The sequence below is a fragment of the Rhopalosiphum maidis genome, chromosome 2, assembly GCF_003676215.2.
Source record: "Rhopalosiphum maidis isolate BTI-1 chromosome 2, ASM367621v3, whole genome shotgun sequence".
Lineage (NCBI taxonomy): Eukaryota > Metazoa > Arthropoda > Insecta > Hemiptera > Aphididae > Rhopalosiphum > Rhopalosiphum maidis.
The window spans coordinates 70,984,761-71,001,417 of NC_040878.1; the positions used below are offsets into that span (position 1 = coordinate 70,984,761).

Sequence of the window (16,657 nt, forward strand, 5' to 3'; positions counted from 1 at the left end):
GTAGGAGTTGATTGAGGCCTATTATAATAGATGTTTAAAAAATTTCAATTCAGTCTCAATGATATATTAATACATTATAATTGTATATAATATAAGGAAAATAATGCTGAACGGAGGTTGTACAACAGCCCAGGATATGTTTTATTATACTAATATTGATTGTATTATGTATAACTAGATAAGTTGAATTTGTTTTTACCAACAAGATCTCTATTTCTACCTGTACAGCACTTATACTTATTGTAAAAATAATATATTTACAGATTGTGCAATAAAACAAATAAAAAAACCTACAAGTTCTAATTTGCTATTCAGAAACCACCCATATAATTGAAAATTCGATTTTTGTTGTCCTAACAGATGACAACTGATGACAAAAAAAAATAATACACATAGTTTTAAAATCAATAAATTAATTATTTTGCTCAGAATCTAAAAAATTTATAATCATGAATATTATATTATTGTGTATTCAATTAGGTATTGACTTAGTATCAAATTATTATTAATTTTATTTAGTCTTTTATGTATAATATATGGTATATAATATATATGTACTTTACTCAATATATAAAATAATTGAAAACTGTCTATCCTTTATGTTCTGTGAGGAAAAAGTTTGAATAAAAATATTGAAAATTATTTAGTTAGTAATAACTCTTATTATTAATAAGCTAATATACCAAAGATTATTATTAATGGTATAGATATATCATTTTATGGACAATTTTCAATTTTTTTCACTTGTTAGAAGGTTGTGATAACTGCTTATTAAAAGGTAAGTATTTAAGTATCTCTATAAGAGTAAAGTATAAAATGGTATAAGATACTGTAGCATTTATGCACTCAGAGTCACTGTGCGTTTAAATGACTTTCAGATGTATCACTGAGTAGGTATTGAAAAAGATTTAATGAATAAATTATTTGTTTATCTATGCTCTATGCATATGCCACTTAGCATGGAATATTAAAATTATTTTAATTTAACAATGGTAACAGATGTATAAAATAAAAATTGTCATACATTAAGTTTCTCTAACCATTTGATTACATAAATTAATTAAAAACAGATAGGATAATTGCTTTTATATAGTTACTTGTTATTAATCTTTAATAAAGTAATTGACTTTTTTAATTATTAACTTTGTATTAAAGGGAATAAAATAATTTGTATTGTTAACTTTTTATAATTTAAGTACTGCTAAAATTTAAATGCTAGTTGTGTCTACAAACACATTGGTGTTAAACTTATGAACGAGGTATTGTATAAAATTTATAAGCCTATAAGATAACTGATAGTGATACCATTGTTAGTACACATCATTACATGTTTAAAATGTTAGTTATTTCTGTATAGTATAGAAATTTAAGAGTCAGAACTATAGGTTCTTTTCATTATGTTTAGTAAAGATGGAGGTATCAATAATACTTTACCAGGTACCACATACCTACACCCACAAATTATTATAATAACCTATGTGCATAAGTAGTATGTATTCTTATTCAGAACGAAGAATCTGCTGTTATGTGTTTGTAAGACTAAGTATGTGAGAAAAATCTGAAATATCATATCTATTAAATTAGATACAAATCATTGCAAAAATAATACCAAGTTATTTTATAAATATTGCCAAATTGTTATTAATATAATTGATAATTTAAGACTTGATTCCCATGTTATGGCACCTAATAAAACTTTTATAAGTATAAATTACAATTTTAACAGTCCATAACTAAATTAAAAAAAAGCCGACTGGATACTTATATACTATTAACACTATAGTAGTCAAATTATAAGATTTAAAAATTAAAATAAATTACTTAATAAAAATAAAATTATTGTTCATAAACTAAAAAACAAAAATTCTTATGTTTAAACAGACTTCTAACCATAAATTAAATTATTAACCATGTATGTTATATAGATAACTTAATTTGAATATGTTATCTCCTTACATATTTTCTCCAAAAAAATACTGTATCATACTGCTTTCAATTTTATCATAAGTTTTTTTACATAATATTAAATATGATTTTATCAGAAAATATTTGTTTAATATATTATTTTAAAAATAATTTATATATATATATTTTTTAGGGGGGAGGAAAAGATGTAGAGATCTTTTGCTCGGATAATCTTTTTATCATTAAATTAAATATTAGCATTATGTTGAATAGGTGTTCACATATATAAAACACAGCACATTTTAATGTAAAACATAATTTAAGCTATAACTAAGTATTATATTATTAGTCTTAAATAAATCAAAACTCGAATTTGTTATTTTATTTTTTATATATTTAATAAAATAATTATTTTACAAAAACATCCTTATTCGTCTCCCTTAGTTACCCTCGTGTATATCACTTGGGCATGGTGTTGTATAACTTGCTTGATAAGACCTGCATAAATATATCAGCAAATTATATTCCATAAAACATTTAATTGTATTGCTATCACTCACCTTTTTGGCAGAGCTCATCTAAAGCTTTTCTTGCCAATGATCCTCGAACCTTCAAACGTTCACTGACAACAGACGGGGTAATGAGTTTGTACGATGGAACTTCTTTCAACAGTTTGTCATATGATACCTTGTCAAACAATACTTGGTTGTTCAACTTATCACGAACTTTACCTTTGGACCACTTCTGCTCAAAAAAACATACATAAATTTAGAACATAACCTTAATCATGATTAAAATTAGGTAGTATAGATTAAAAAACAGACCTTCTTTTTGGCTTTGCCACCGGATCCTCCTTCCTTTTTCTTTTGGGTTTTCTGGGGCTGCTTGGACGAGCCCTTTGTGTCCTTCTTGGGCGGCTATAATACAAAATAAAAACCTTGGTTAACCAAATATCTAGCATCTATATCAGTTTTTTTAATAAAGTTTAAAAACGATAGAATTCGCGTTAAGTTGATAAATACGGCAATCGGCATACGTATAACGCGGTCGAACAAATACACGGATAGCAAGTGACGAACTAATTAACATAAAAATCAACGTCGTTCAAAATGAAATATACACAAAAACGTATTAGTCACATGGTTTTAGGGAACGATGTTGGAAGTGCCATTTATCGTGGTACAGTTGTAATATGTGAAACGAATATCAGTTAGAAAGATGACCGATTGTCAATATAATAAGTAATAATAACAAAAATAACTTACCATATTTAATTAGAATAGACCTAAAAAATAATATATAAGTCGAGCTGAAACCGCCGACAAACCGTGTTTTATTCCACCAGAAAGAAGCAAAAACACGACGTGACGGATGTCGGGCGACAGGGAAACAAAACTTACAATGTGTCCAACCTACGTTTCAGTGTTGTTAGACTAAGGATTTTTGTTTATTCTGTGCGAGCCATTGGTGTCACTGCACGGTTCACTTTGCCGTTATCATATATTTTGTCCTACCGACAACAGCTGTTTGAAAAATTCAATTCGTTATCAGTTATCACGTTATTGGAATAATTTTCTAATGGTTTATGGTTCGAGCACAGAACTTTTAAGTCTAAGCAATTGAGTTGATCGTTTTCATTGAGGAATGTTGCATTGAGTTCGGCCGTTTGTCCAAATAGTGCTCTAATCGCGTGCTAACATGTCTGTGCACGTGTTCAACAACAACGTTAAAGTTCTCAGTACGTATGGTTACTAAATGGTGGTAAATTGGATTTTTCAACATTTTGATTTATAGTAAACCGGAATTTGTCATTGGCCGCCTGCTCGACTCCGCACTATAGTACTGAATCTTCTGAACCTCGCGTCATCAAGAATCCGTCACTGTCGCAATTGAAAAGAGGTACCGGTGGTCGGTCTAGTTTCAATGGGGTGGTTGCTACTGTTTTTGGAGCGACCGGACTTTTGGGCGGTAATCTCATCAATAAATTGGGCAAGATTGGGACACAGGTAATTTTTTTTTCATATCATTGATATTGACATTCCTGTTCATTCAAACATATTGTGGAAATAGTTAATCATTCCTTACCGAGGAGATGCTTATTTCATAAGGGAGTTGAAACTTGCTGGCGATCTGGGTCAAGTGTTATTTCAACCATATCACTTGAATGATGAAGAATCTATCAGGAAAGCGGTGAAATACTCGAACGTTGTCATTAATTTAGTGGGACGTGATTGGGAAACAAAAAATTTTAAATTCAACGATGTCCACTATGAGGGAGCAAGACGTATTGCACGCATTAGTCGTGAGATGGGTGTTGAAAGATTAATTCATGTTTCTGCACTTAATGTTGATCCATTGCCTGCCGTAAGTTATTAGTGCATTTTTATATTAACTATACTTTTAAACACCAATTTCTATAAATAAATCTTCAATAATTTTGCTAATCTATTAATAATTCTTAGATACTATTTTATTATTTGAATTTAAGTTGAGAATCTATTTTATAGAAATAAAAACTTTATAGTATCATTAGTTCCATTTTCTACAGTTTTTATAACTGTTAATGTATATATAATAGTATAATTCTGTTATATATGGTAATAAATTGTTATTCATTGTTCTAGCCTATTTACTTGAAAAAAGGATCAGGGTTTTTGGCATCTAAAAAAGCTGGGGAACAAGCAGTACGTGATGAATTTCCTGATGCTACTATTTTTCGCCCATCAGACATTTATGGGCAAGGTAGACAGATTTTTATTGTAAGTATTTCATATTATCGGCTATGCGTGATACTATAATTGAATAATTTATGAGTTTTTATTCAATACAAGTTATATTATTTGTTGATTTATAAAAATATATAAATTAAATAGATTTCGTACCTACTTATGTTGTCTCCGTTTTGTTAAAACATACAATATCTAAATATATGTTCAGTAACTTCAATTTTTTATCTTAAGCTTAAATATTAGAATGAAATAACCTATAACTTAAAGATAAGAAAATGATCTGTGTTCTCTTGCCGGTTTATGCAGTATTTTAATTTTTAAGGATGTTATGAGTATATAAAATATTAATATTTAAAATTCTCATAGTTATCTTAAGAATTAATATATCCTACTAATGAACACAAATATTTTACCTATCTTTAAGTTTGATAATAAGTCATTTCACACTAATATAGTAATATTTAAGCTAAACAGACAAAACTGAAGCTGTTGAATTTATATTTTGGCATGGAATGCATTACTAAGACAAAAACAACACATGTGGGTATGGTGTCTTCTTCTACCTACTAATTTAGAGTATCGCAGGTATTTCTTAATCAATTTAACCTTTCAATTACACTGATATGCAATTGTTCATATTTAGTCATTTTGTCATTGTGATATCCATGGTGTAGAATTCTACGTACATTATAATAGTTATGAATTAGCCATAATAATAATAATTGTATTTTTTAAATTAATATTTTTATGCCCTTAAATAATATACCTATTGTACTTGGTGTCTTAAATTTAATGTTTGTTTTATATCTTTGTATGTTATTTCTATAAACCAATAAGTAATTTTACTACTATTTCTTCTTTTAAGTTTTTTAAAAATACTTAAAAAGGTTAAACTTGACTTTTAGATTATAAATTTCTGTTTTAATTCTTAAATTTATTAAATTTTTTACTTGAATTGTATTCTCAGATATGTTAATTAGTATTATTTAATATGCATTTTATTTTTTTTATAACTATGCAGTTTTTTGCTTATGTTAACACCATCATCAAAACCTAAAGCTTCAAACTCTGTTTAAAAAATCATTCACCAAACACAAAACTAAACATTTTCAAAAATCAATCTTAAAATTTAAAATCTAAACCTAAAGATTTCTAAAATTATTAATAAACCTTTTATCAAATCCATTAAAATTTGAAATAGTTTTCTAAGGCCAAACCACCTTAGAATGAATTAAATTATAGATTTTTATATTTTAATAGAGCTCGTTTGCCTTCATTGAAAATTTAAAATCAATCTCACTCATGCTTCATGTAACATAGTCTATAATTTATCTTTTAACCAATTTTGGTTTTCAAAATGAAAAAGCATAATAAGTTATAAAATTATAATTACTTATTTAATGCATTTATTTATATTATTAGATTCAATACTTTTTTTCCTTGTTATTTATATTATAATAGATAAAAAAACTTTTAATTCTCTTACATTTTAGTCCAAAATGGTAAACATTTGAATAATTTTATAAATAAAAAAATATTAAGGTATTTAACTTTCTAAGTGTTTTTGTAAATAAATTATTATATTGATATATTATAATAGATTATTATCATAAATTATATGATAAAAGTATTTTTGTATATTTATATACTTAATTTAATTTATTCTTGAAAGATAAATACATTTTTATTGTATTGCAGTTTAAATAAAATTTGATAAAAATTTATTGTTTAGGATGTACAGCCATGCATGGCGTCGTACTCAACAACGAGTTGTCTTATGGAAGAAAGGAGAACAAACAGTTAAACAACCTGTTGCAGTATCTGATGTAGCGTATGGTATTCTAAATGCTATGCTTGATAAATCAACTTCAGGAAAAATTTATCAAGCTGTGGGGTATGTCAATAAATGATGATAAATTGAATACATGTTTGCAATTTTATTTTTAAATTGAAAAAATATTAAATATTTTTAGGCCAACTCCCTATTTGTTATCCGATTTGATCGATTGGATGTTTGCAGTTTTGCGACGTGATAGTAAATTCAGCTTTGATTATAAACGCGTTGGCATCATGGAAAGTCCTCAATATCTAATCAAAATGTGGTTAACAGACTTACTCTGTCCCAGTTGGCCTCCAGGTTATGTTACCGCTGAACGTTTTGAAAGAGTAAATAGTTTTTTAAAATTATGCTTGTTTTTATTGAATACGTGTTAATAATCAATAATTATAAATATGATATGAAATACATATGTATGTTGTTGTAGGAGTTTGTTAGTGATATACTTGATGAAAGGTTACCAACTTTGGAAGATCTAGGTGTTAAACTAACTAAGACAGAAGACCAAATACCTTATGAACTTAAGTTTTTGAGAGCTTTCCAGTCTTACATGGATACAATTGGTGAATTTGAAAACCCTGCTCCGCCTCCACCTTACATAGCACCACCAAAGCGTATTTTCACATAAATCATCAAATTTAGGTAAATAAGATAAAATAATAAGTAAAACTCTTAATTATAATATTTTAATTTTATATTTGTTTTTATTTACAAACGGTAAATTCTTGATATTTATCATTATCTTAATAGTAAATATTAAATAATAAAATAACATAATTATACATATTTATCTATAAAATAGTTACAAAAAGTACCGTTCACATTTAAATCCAGTCATTATCAGAGTGCTATATTATATTATAGGAATACTGACTAGGTATATTCATACGGTTTTAATAACTTAGACTGAAAAGTCAATTTCATTAAATTATATAATCTTATATTTTTTTTGTACCTAATCCTAATATCTATAATAATAAGACTTGAACTGAAGATATATTCTATTACAAAGTTTAAGTCATCTTAATTGCTAGTATCACATCCGTCCTGAATCGTTGTTTTGATGTTTCAGAAACCATCTGAAGAACGCGTCTGCCGCAGTGGGCCTAGTCGGCTGTGCCACCAATCAGAGTCTAAAAAAGAAAACAAATACACAAATAAATATTAATTGTGTTAGAATAAAATTAAAATTTTATCAAATAAAAAAATAAAACCAAAAAAAAAAAAAACTGTATAAGTATAATGTATATTTTGTTTTAAATAAATGTTTGTGTGTCAAATATTGTATACATCAAACATCTAAATTGTAAAGGGAGTGTTAGAAATAAAAAGGTATCTAATAGATAAATCCTTTTCTGGACTTTGTTCACGTGTGTATTATTTAATTGATACAATAGAGTACAGGTTTATTTATTTTATTTTTCTATTTTTTAGTTGGTGAGAGGTAAATGGTGTTGATTTTGTTTATTTTTATAAACAGTGCATAGTTGAAACTCCATGAAAGGTATGGAGATCTTCGATTTATAGAAAAAGAATAAATACTACAGTTATCTGTTGTAATCTAATACATTTTAAATTAATTAATTATCTATTTATTATTAATGTATTAATTCAATGTTATATTATAAACAGTTTTGTAATAATGCCTATTTATTAACTAATATATAATATATAATAGTATAGTAGTTGATAGTTTGAAGTTCAAAGTTATACCATGTACACAATATTTTATTTTTTTATAAAACAAATAACAAAAAGAAATAAAAACCAACCATAGGAAGAAAATAAATAAAAGTGTTGACTAATCAAGTCCACAACTAGAAGAATTACAAGTTTCTTAAAATATCAATAATTTGAATTGATTATTAAAATATAGAACATTATAGCATAAAAAATAAGTAAGTAATAAATTATAACTCATATGATCTATTTTACAAAAGGTATTTTGTATAGTTGTATAAGTTTATTCAATTTAATCCTTTTAAAATAGATTTTATTTGTTCATAACATTTTCAGAAAATTTGAATAATAACTAAATTATTTGGTAGTTTTGTACCCTACCACATTTTAAAATACAATCACCTAGGTTACCTACATTCATACAATTTTATTTTTAAGCTTATGAAATGATTATTTGTGAAGAAAGGGTCAAAATTTAAAACGATAGTTAACTAATAAAAATAAGCTTTTATACGTAGGTACTCTAATAGTCATATACATATAAAGAGCCTAAGTATAAGGTCTTTTAGTTATAGGTATAATGCTATTGAATTGTCTATTTAGCAAACTAACAGTTGCCAATTTTTTATGCGTATGAATACATTCTCTCTATTAAGGCACATTATACGAAAAAAGTGCAGCTCAATGATGATAGCAGCAATCTACGGAATTTTTGAGGTTCTCCCTCGTGGCCTTCGCGGAATTTCGATTTACTTAATTTTTTATCTCCTAATTAACAATATATAATCAATTTTATAGTTGTTCTTATAATCGGATATTTTTCAGTACGTATCCACTCAATGATTGTACAAGAGTACCTACAAGACTAGGTACGTACTGTAAAATGGAGTCAGGAATCTATACATAGACATTTTGTACACTGAACCAATTAGCATTTATTATAGGTATTTCTAAGGCTCAGGGCAAGGCTTTACTCAGAACGAATCCTAAGGATAGCTTTTGAACCCCCTTATACCCTCCAAGGTATGGGTTTGAATTGTGGAGTATTCTTTAGTTTTGTTTTTTAACCCCTATAGAATGGCTCGCCTATAGATTTTGTTTTGGTTCCAAAATATTTTTGTTAATTAACAGGACGTGGTGGCAATTAGTTACAAAGATAAAATTAAAAAAATAAATTGCTCCGACCAGCTATACCTACGTCGTCATAGGATTTTCTTTTTAAATAAAGAAAATAATATTTAATTTATTTTAATTGTTGTACACAAATATACAACAAAATGCAATACATATTTGTATGTCAGCGTTTATAAAATAAATAATTACTCTACAAAATGTTGATGACGTTTCAGAGACTGTTTTTAGAGCTATCAAGAAAAAATTAAAGTGTATAATTTGAACCACGTCCAAAGATGTACCAAGTATTGTATTCAATTCACCACAGGCAGATTGCCCATCATGGTCGGATTAGTGGACAAAGAGTAGTAAACTTATATGTCGATTTGTCCGTGCAGAAATGAGTTACGCTGAAAAACCAATGTATAAGAGGTTTTGATAAATTTTAAAGAATTGAACAATATCAGCGCCGTTGTCTACGTCATTTGATTGTTACATTAATAACGAAAGATAGCACTGTTTACAAATATAAAAACACACGGTTTTGCGTTTCATCAGACTGGTATAGTGACAAATTTGGAGTTACAAATTTATTTCTAAAGAAAAGAAATGTATCTGTGTCATGTTATGTTATGGACACGAAAATAATGAAAACAACAACAATAATTACTAACACATTTTTGATGAAATATGACAAAATAACTATTACCTATCTACATAATAATATATTATTATATTTATATTTTATATAAAACAAAACGTAGGTACAGGTAACTAGGTAAGTATATACTATATACCAGAGGTCGGCAATTAATTTATACGGCGGTCCAGATATTTGAAAAAAAAAATTCGAGGGCCAAAAAAAAACTTAAACTTAATTTTATCATTAATGTATTTATTTTTGTATTAAAAACACATTTTAAGACAAAGTATTTAATATTTAATTATTTATAAAGTAATTATTCATTCATACTAATAATAAAAAAATTGTATACTTAAGTTTAATGAGAAAAATGACATTTATTTTCTTGAGCTAATAAACAGCGGTATACACGTACACACTATACGACGGTATGAACGCTATCGTAATTTTCAAATAAATCATGAAAATAGATCGCCCGACTCGGCCCGCAGCCGTGACTGCGGCACGATCAACAACAACACAGATAATCATAAACCGTATTATTGTCTCAGCGCCTAATGAAATCGATTTCAATATTAGTTTAATTTTTGTTATGAAGGGAGGGAGAGTGATACATAAGTTGTCTCACTAAAAAAATACAACCAAAACCGCCACTGCTTTAACGAACGGAAAATTAAGAACATTTTTGGCGGTCCAGTTATCTCCCTTCCGCGGGCCGCCTATTGCCGACCCCTGCTATACCATATGGTGTTATACCATCGTTGTATTGTACATATTATAATAACGTAAACATATTAAAATGCGTATCGAAAATGGGTTACTTGGTATTTATTTTCTATTCAAATTAGGCATGGCCTTAGCCAATATGATGCGTACTATACGTCAATCTGACGCGTCGCAAACAAAGTAGTGAGTAGTGTGCAAAAGACTACGGCGAAGAAATCGGAAGTAGGAAGTACAATCATCGCAGTTTTGCGAGGACTGAAAACCGCGCGTGTTCGATGACCACGGTCACGACCTTGTTAGCGGTAACGCACCTATAATAATAATTGTAGTGCGTATATACCTGTACCTATACCTATATAACGCCGTGTGCCCGTGTTATAGCAGGCTGCGGTTAAACAGACACTCTTGTGAATTATAATAATGGGGGTTCCGACCGGAGTCAATGTCTTTCGAGGCCCCTATTATATTGCGTAGGTTAAATAAATGAAATATAGTAGGTACCATCGCGTATAAGTAGACCGTGTATTATTATTTATTATAAGGTATCGTATTACACAGGCGAAACTTACCCACTGAAGAACGGTAGAAAAGTTTCTAATCTTTAAGATAAATATTTTTTGACATACAAAATTAAATTTATGATTAAAATCATCAGAGTGAAAATTGTAATTTTTTTGTTTAAATATTCAATTTTGTCAAAATGTAATCTTCAAATAAATATAAAAAAAAATCGTTTGTTCGTTTATTTTTTTAGAATTTTATAAGTTGAATTAATGAGGAACCTTTTATTAAATTTTTCAGTATTTTGATTGAGTATAAAAATCTTGAAAAATGTTTAAAAAAAAAACAAAAATTCAAAAATTTAAAATTTCTGTATAGCTTAAAATTAGTTTAAATATTTTTACTTATTATGCATAAAAAATGATTATAAATTGTAAAAGTGGAATTGTATAACAAAAGGATAATAGATCTATTATAGATATATAGATATATTGTATTATTGTACATTAAAATCATGAATATCCAATGTCGTAAAAACTTCAAATGTTCATAAGAAATGTATTAGATTTTACATTGTTTTTTTTTTATATAAATTAAAAAAAAAATTCTGTTGAATTTTATCTTGTTAAATATACAAACCTCAGATACAAAAATAAAAACTATGAATATTCAACTAAAAAATAATTTTCAAGTTTTAGTGATTTTGACGAATTATATTAAAAATTGAATTTAAAATACTTGTAAAAAAATTGTGACTAAGTACCTAAGTTTTAGGTAAAGTCGATATGTATTAATTGTTGTAAGAATAACGTGAATAATCTTGTATTTAAATTAATTTAAAATTCAAACTATTTAGAGTGATTATTATATCGAACAACACTTACTTAATATTTTTAAAATCTATTAACATTTTTGAAAATATTTTTGTTACATAATTTTCAGTTGAAATAAAACAATATTTTTTATCGTTATATTTTTTGAATTTTTGTATTTTTTTGATCAATAACCTACATTTTTCAATTCATATTTTGAAGAAAAATATTTTTCGGGGTATTTCGTTGCATAAAATCTAAATTTGGACAAGTAGTTTATGAGTTATATACTTATTATAATTATTTAAAGTGTTGGTTAACGGAATGGAGTGGTAGGGAGCACAACGGAAGTAAACATCGAAAAATGATGGTCCACCACTCCGTTCACTTATGTAAACTTTAAATACAAACTTTTAACAGTTATAACTTATAACTCATTAACTACTAATCCAAATTTAGATTTTTATGTATCTAGATACTCTGAAAAATATTTTTCTTTAGAATATAAATTTAAAAATTTATGTTGTACAAAAAAGTAAAAAAAACTTGAAAAATGATAACGATTAAAAATATAATTTAAAAAAAATGAAATTATGTAAAAAAAAATATTTTCGAAAACTTATAGATTTTGAAATAATGAGTATTGTTTGATAAAAGAATCAACCTGAGAAAAGCAAGACTTTTGCTTCTATAACATATTACAACATTTTGCAAAGATTTATACTTTATGTTTCAATTATTAACAACTTGTATCATTAGTGATGACTAATAAAAGGATGCAATAATAATTAGTTGCTTCTTTTTGTCTTGTATAAATTAAGTTAGTGTAAACAATGCTGATCATGATTACACGGTTGGAATTAAGGTATCATAATTTGTAGTAATACAATTTTGTTCGTGAACAAAGTTTTTTTTGTATATTCTAAGTATTTTAATGATTTTTTTTTTAACTGCTTACCTATTCATACTGATAAATTTAAGTTCATAAAAGCCTCCGATCAATTACGGATAAAATTTTCTTTGATGATTTTCATTATATAATAGTTATGCCTATGATAGATAAAGGTAAGTACATTAATTTTGACCGTGTAATCACAGTTATGGAATTACCCATTGCTTATATCGTGTGCTTATAAGTTATTACAGTTACACCTATAACGATCTTACGCCCCTCTCGAGACGGTAAATACGTAGAGTAATCGAATTTAACGTTAATCTATAGTCGACAAGCTAGTAAACATTCGTACAAAGTCACAATAGATGTCGAGATAATATGCATAGAAAATGTATGACGTGCTAATATTTTTTACCGATTATTGTTTTGATTCCTGTGGTATATACCGCGCACACACGCACACAAATACACGATATCCGGAAACGGTCTTGTGAAATAGATGTATATTATAAAAATAACAAATATAGTTATTCAATAAAATATACACTATACAGTTGTGATTGTGAGTGCGTCGGCCGTCGTCAGACTATTTAGCTGTTGTAGGTATGCTAACAGAGTGGACCGGAGGCTGCTCTTCTGGTGGGAAAAAAAATGACAAGATTACTAAAATGTTTACACCATCATTACATATGCATGCTGTGTCCCGAGAAACGTGCAATTGCAGGCATTATAATTCTTAGATATTAAAGGTATTATATTTTCATGTATGGTTGAATATATACACATCACAGTATATTATAATATACCATGATATATACACACACATACACACACTCATATATATTTAATGACATTTTTGTATCTATTATACTTTTGAGAATTTGCGCCATGAACATACTTGCTTTATGATGTTCGTGACGTAGAAGGAATAAACATAATTTTCGTAATAATAATTAACAGACTCGCAAAACAAATTAAATTAAGTTGACATTAAAACGATTTCGCACCATATGATATACTGCGCGTATTAGTGGCAGCGAGAATTATATAAGCCGCACGGCGAGAACATATATCTAGCTGTGTATCACAATAGGGCGAAAACTTCTAGAGTAACTCTGTTCGCAAATAAAATTAATTTTATTTTTAAAAAAACTAATTTATTTTATTTCTGTATTTGAAGAACTTTTAAACTTTCGTATAAAATGTTTTATACGTTATTAAAATATTAGCTTATAAAATCTAAGTCATTGTTGTTGTTTAAAAATGATTATTGACGAGAGGAGGTCATTCTATTATGTGTAATAATAATATATAACCTATACACTTGTAGCCTCCCTCCTAAAATTAAAGCTCTAGTTTGGAAAATGACCCTGTCTAAATTGTTGTCTATATACTATACCTAATACATTGCCACACCCTTTTTTGAATAAAACGAATTATACGTTATAATTTATGTCGTCGTGAGCGCAGATACTTAAAAAATAAATCTCGTGTTGTCGCCACTGCTCCACACCAGACGTACGAGGATATTGCACACGCTATAATATAGCTGCAGGAAATGACAGCACCACGTGCAACCCGTGTTTATTGTGTAGTGGAGATAGGCACTTATAAATACATATTATATACAAGACAAAACACACACACACATATACAATATATATATATATATACTATATAGTACATACATATGTAAAACGTTACGTTATTATATACACAGGACCGTATCTCAAAACAGCCAAAATTCGTATAACGATTTATTATAAAATACACTGCACGTGTGCGTACCCGATTTTATATGATAACTAATCCGCCTTCCCCTCCCCAGAGGGCTGAGATGAAAAAAACCTAATCCGTGACATACATAGGACATACCCCCTGCGACGTCTATAAAAGATGATTGATTCTGTGACTGTCGTGAACTCGTGAATGGTCATATGTGTAGCAGAAGAAAATAAAGTCTTTGACGTAATGACGTGTGTGTATTTATATATATATATATACACAGAGAGAGAGAGAGAGAGAGATACCCCGTATTATGCATATACACACAAGCAAACGCAATATTCATAAAATACCATTAAAAAGCCATAAAGCCGCAGTGGTGCTCCCATAGGTAAACCCCGTAAATGAATATATTAAAATATACGCCGTAAAATCATCACCGACATCGTCGAATGGTGAAAAATCGCGGATACGCCGGTGCCCAGTAACTCCGAAGCAGACAAAATACTGTCGAACAATTGGCGGAAAAAGAATAATTCGTTAACCCGGGAGAGGTCGTCCGCCGGGAGTTTTGACCGAGACGATGGTATATAACATTAGCATGTCGTTTGAGTGGGATGATATATTGTGTTTACTCGTATATTGTACAGACTCGGTGCAAATGGTTTTAAATTATTATTACATACGCTCATATAGTACGGCCGGTGGAAATAATAATACATAACGTTACAGCGAATCAGTCGGCTTATTCTGCGCGAGGAAGGTGCCTTGTCAAATTAACGACATCGCTTTTTTGTGTACACATACCTACGTACTCGAAGTGATCACCATCGACGCGTCTCACGGCCGTCCCTTCCCCTTCCTCCCACCCCTTACGATATACGCCACCGGTAAAGCCTACACACAATGCCGTCGGACAGCACTCGACGGGCGCAAATGATGAGTATACACTGTATACGCGCAGTACACACATAGGAAACGAAGAAAATCGATGGGAGCATCACTGCGATAAAGGTACATGTAAAAAGCTCGCGCGTTCAGCTGCGTACTCACCGAATGACGTCGATCGGTTGGTGCCGGCGGCGACCGTTGTACAGTTGGTGGCGGCGTCTGTACGGCCGTCGCCACTGCCGCCGCCGCCGCCGATGTCGTTGCGTTGGGCCAGCGCGGGCGTCAGTTCGTCGGGCGTCGACGACCTACTGTCGGGCGATTCGCACACGACCGCCGCCGCCGCCGCAGCCGCCACTGCCACCGCGGCCACGTCCGGTATCTGCGCACACACACACGCACAAACACTCACACATCATTTCGGCCTCGGGATTCAATTTTTTTTTTGGGGGGGGTGGGTGAAGGGGTAAAGTTTCCAGTTCTTTCGTTCTTTTAATACGTTTTTTTTTTCTTTCGATTTTTTGGTTTTAGTCTTATATCGATACAATATAATATAAAGCTATTATAGGTAATAGGTTATTTTAACGTGACGCATCCGCGCCTGCACGTCGATTTCACAATATTTACCGTTCTCGAGTTTTGCGCCGTGTCCATGAAACTCCGACCACGTGCGTACTGGTACACGTCGAAATCGTTGGGCACCTCTTCGACTTCCACGTGCAGGAAACTCTCTTGACTGCCCGTGAACTAAACGTACAGGCACACATACACACACTATTAATAAGATTTTCCATTGATCGTTATTTAAAAAAATATAGTGTTCTATAATAGAGTATATATATATATATATAGGTAGGTAGGTGTAGGTACCTATAACAATACATCGCATAGTGAATATAATTATAATATACGTACATTATGATGTTATTAATAATTTGTAGTACAATATAAAATATGCCTTAAAATATCGACTAGATACAATGATATCCTATATAGTTTATCGGTATATTCATGTATGTATTATTATGTGTAGCCAGTAGCCATGTATAGGGCATTGACCGTTCGATATTGCTTAGAATCTTTGTATATACGCCTATATTATTTAAATCAACATAAACGTGCGTAGATTCATATTCAGGTATCTAAACATATGTAAACAGCCATACAGGTTACTCATAAGTTATAAAGATTAACATAATAATT

General features: G+C 29.4%; 3 protein-coding genes across 6 annotated transcripts in view; 1 reads left to right on the plus strand and 2 right to left on the minus strand.

The window, feature by feature from the left end:
• Window positions 1-2,277: 2,277 nt before the first annotated feature.
• On the minus strand, window positions 2,278-3,305 carry LOC113551145 (40S ribosomal protein S25). The gene is made up of 4 exons (XM_026953194.1): window positions 3,171-3,305; window positions 2,730-2,822; window positions 2,466-2,649; window positions 2,278-2,403 (listed from the first exon to the last, which is right to left on the minus strand). Exons 1-4 carry the CDS (start codon window positions 3,171-3,173, stop codon window positions 2,333-2,335), a joined length of 351 nt encoding a protein of 116 aa, XP_026808995.1. The 5' UTR covers window positions 3,174-3,305; the 3' UTR covers window positions 2,278-2,332.
• A 168-nt stretch (window positions 3,306-3,473) lies between these two features.
• On the plus strand, window positions 3,474-7,819 carry LOC113554850 (NADH dehydrogenase [ubiquinone] 1 alpha subcomplex subunit 9, mitochondrial). The gene is given in 9 exon segments (XM_026958913.2): window positions 3,474-3,643; window positions 3,700-3,911; window positions 3,976-4,269; window positions 4,530-4,649; window positions 4,651-4,664; window positions 6,367-6,528; window positions 6,608-6,800; window positions 6,899-7,113; window positions 7,544-7,819. Coding segments are annotated over 8 exon segments (1,236 nt in total). The 5' UTR covers window positions 3,474-3,603; the 3' UTR covers window positions 7,100-7,113; window positions 7,544-7,819.
• LOC113554849 (protein goliath) overlaps window positions 7,242-16,657 on the minus strand; it is a 53,903-nt gene continuing 44,487 nt past the window's right edge. Inside the window, exons 6-9 of one of the 4 annotated variants that reach the window (XR_003405312.1) lie at window positions 16,082-16,201; window positions 15,620-15,836; window positions 13,257-13,474; window positions 7,242-7,604 (exon numbers count right to left, since the gene is read on the minus strand). Coding sequence is in view for 2 of the 4 variants with exons in the window: in XM_026958911.1 (XP_026814712.1) it covers window positions 7,540-7,604; window positions 15,620-15,836; window positions 16,082-16,201 (402 nt within the window). In the remaining 2 variants the exon portion in view is untranslated. Of the gene's footprint in view, window positions 7,605-13,256; window positions 13,478-15,619; window positions 15,837-16,081; window positions 16,202-16,657 lie in introns of all 4 variants that reach the window. The other 3 variants (XR_003405311.1, XM_026958911.1, XM_026958912.1) reach the window with 3 other exon arrangements.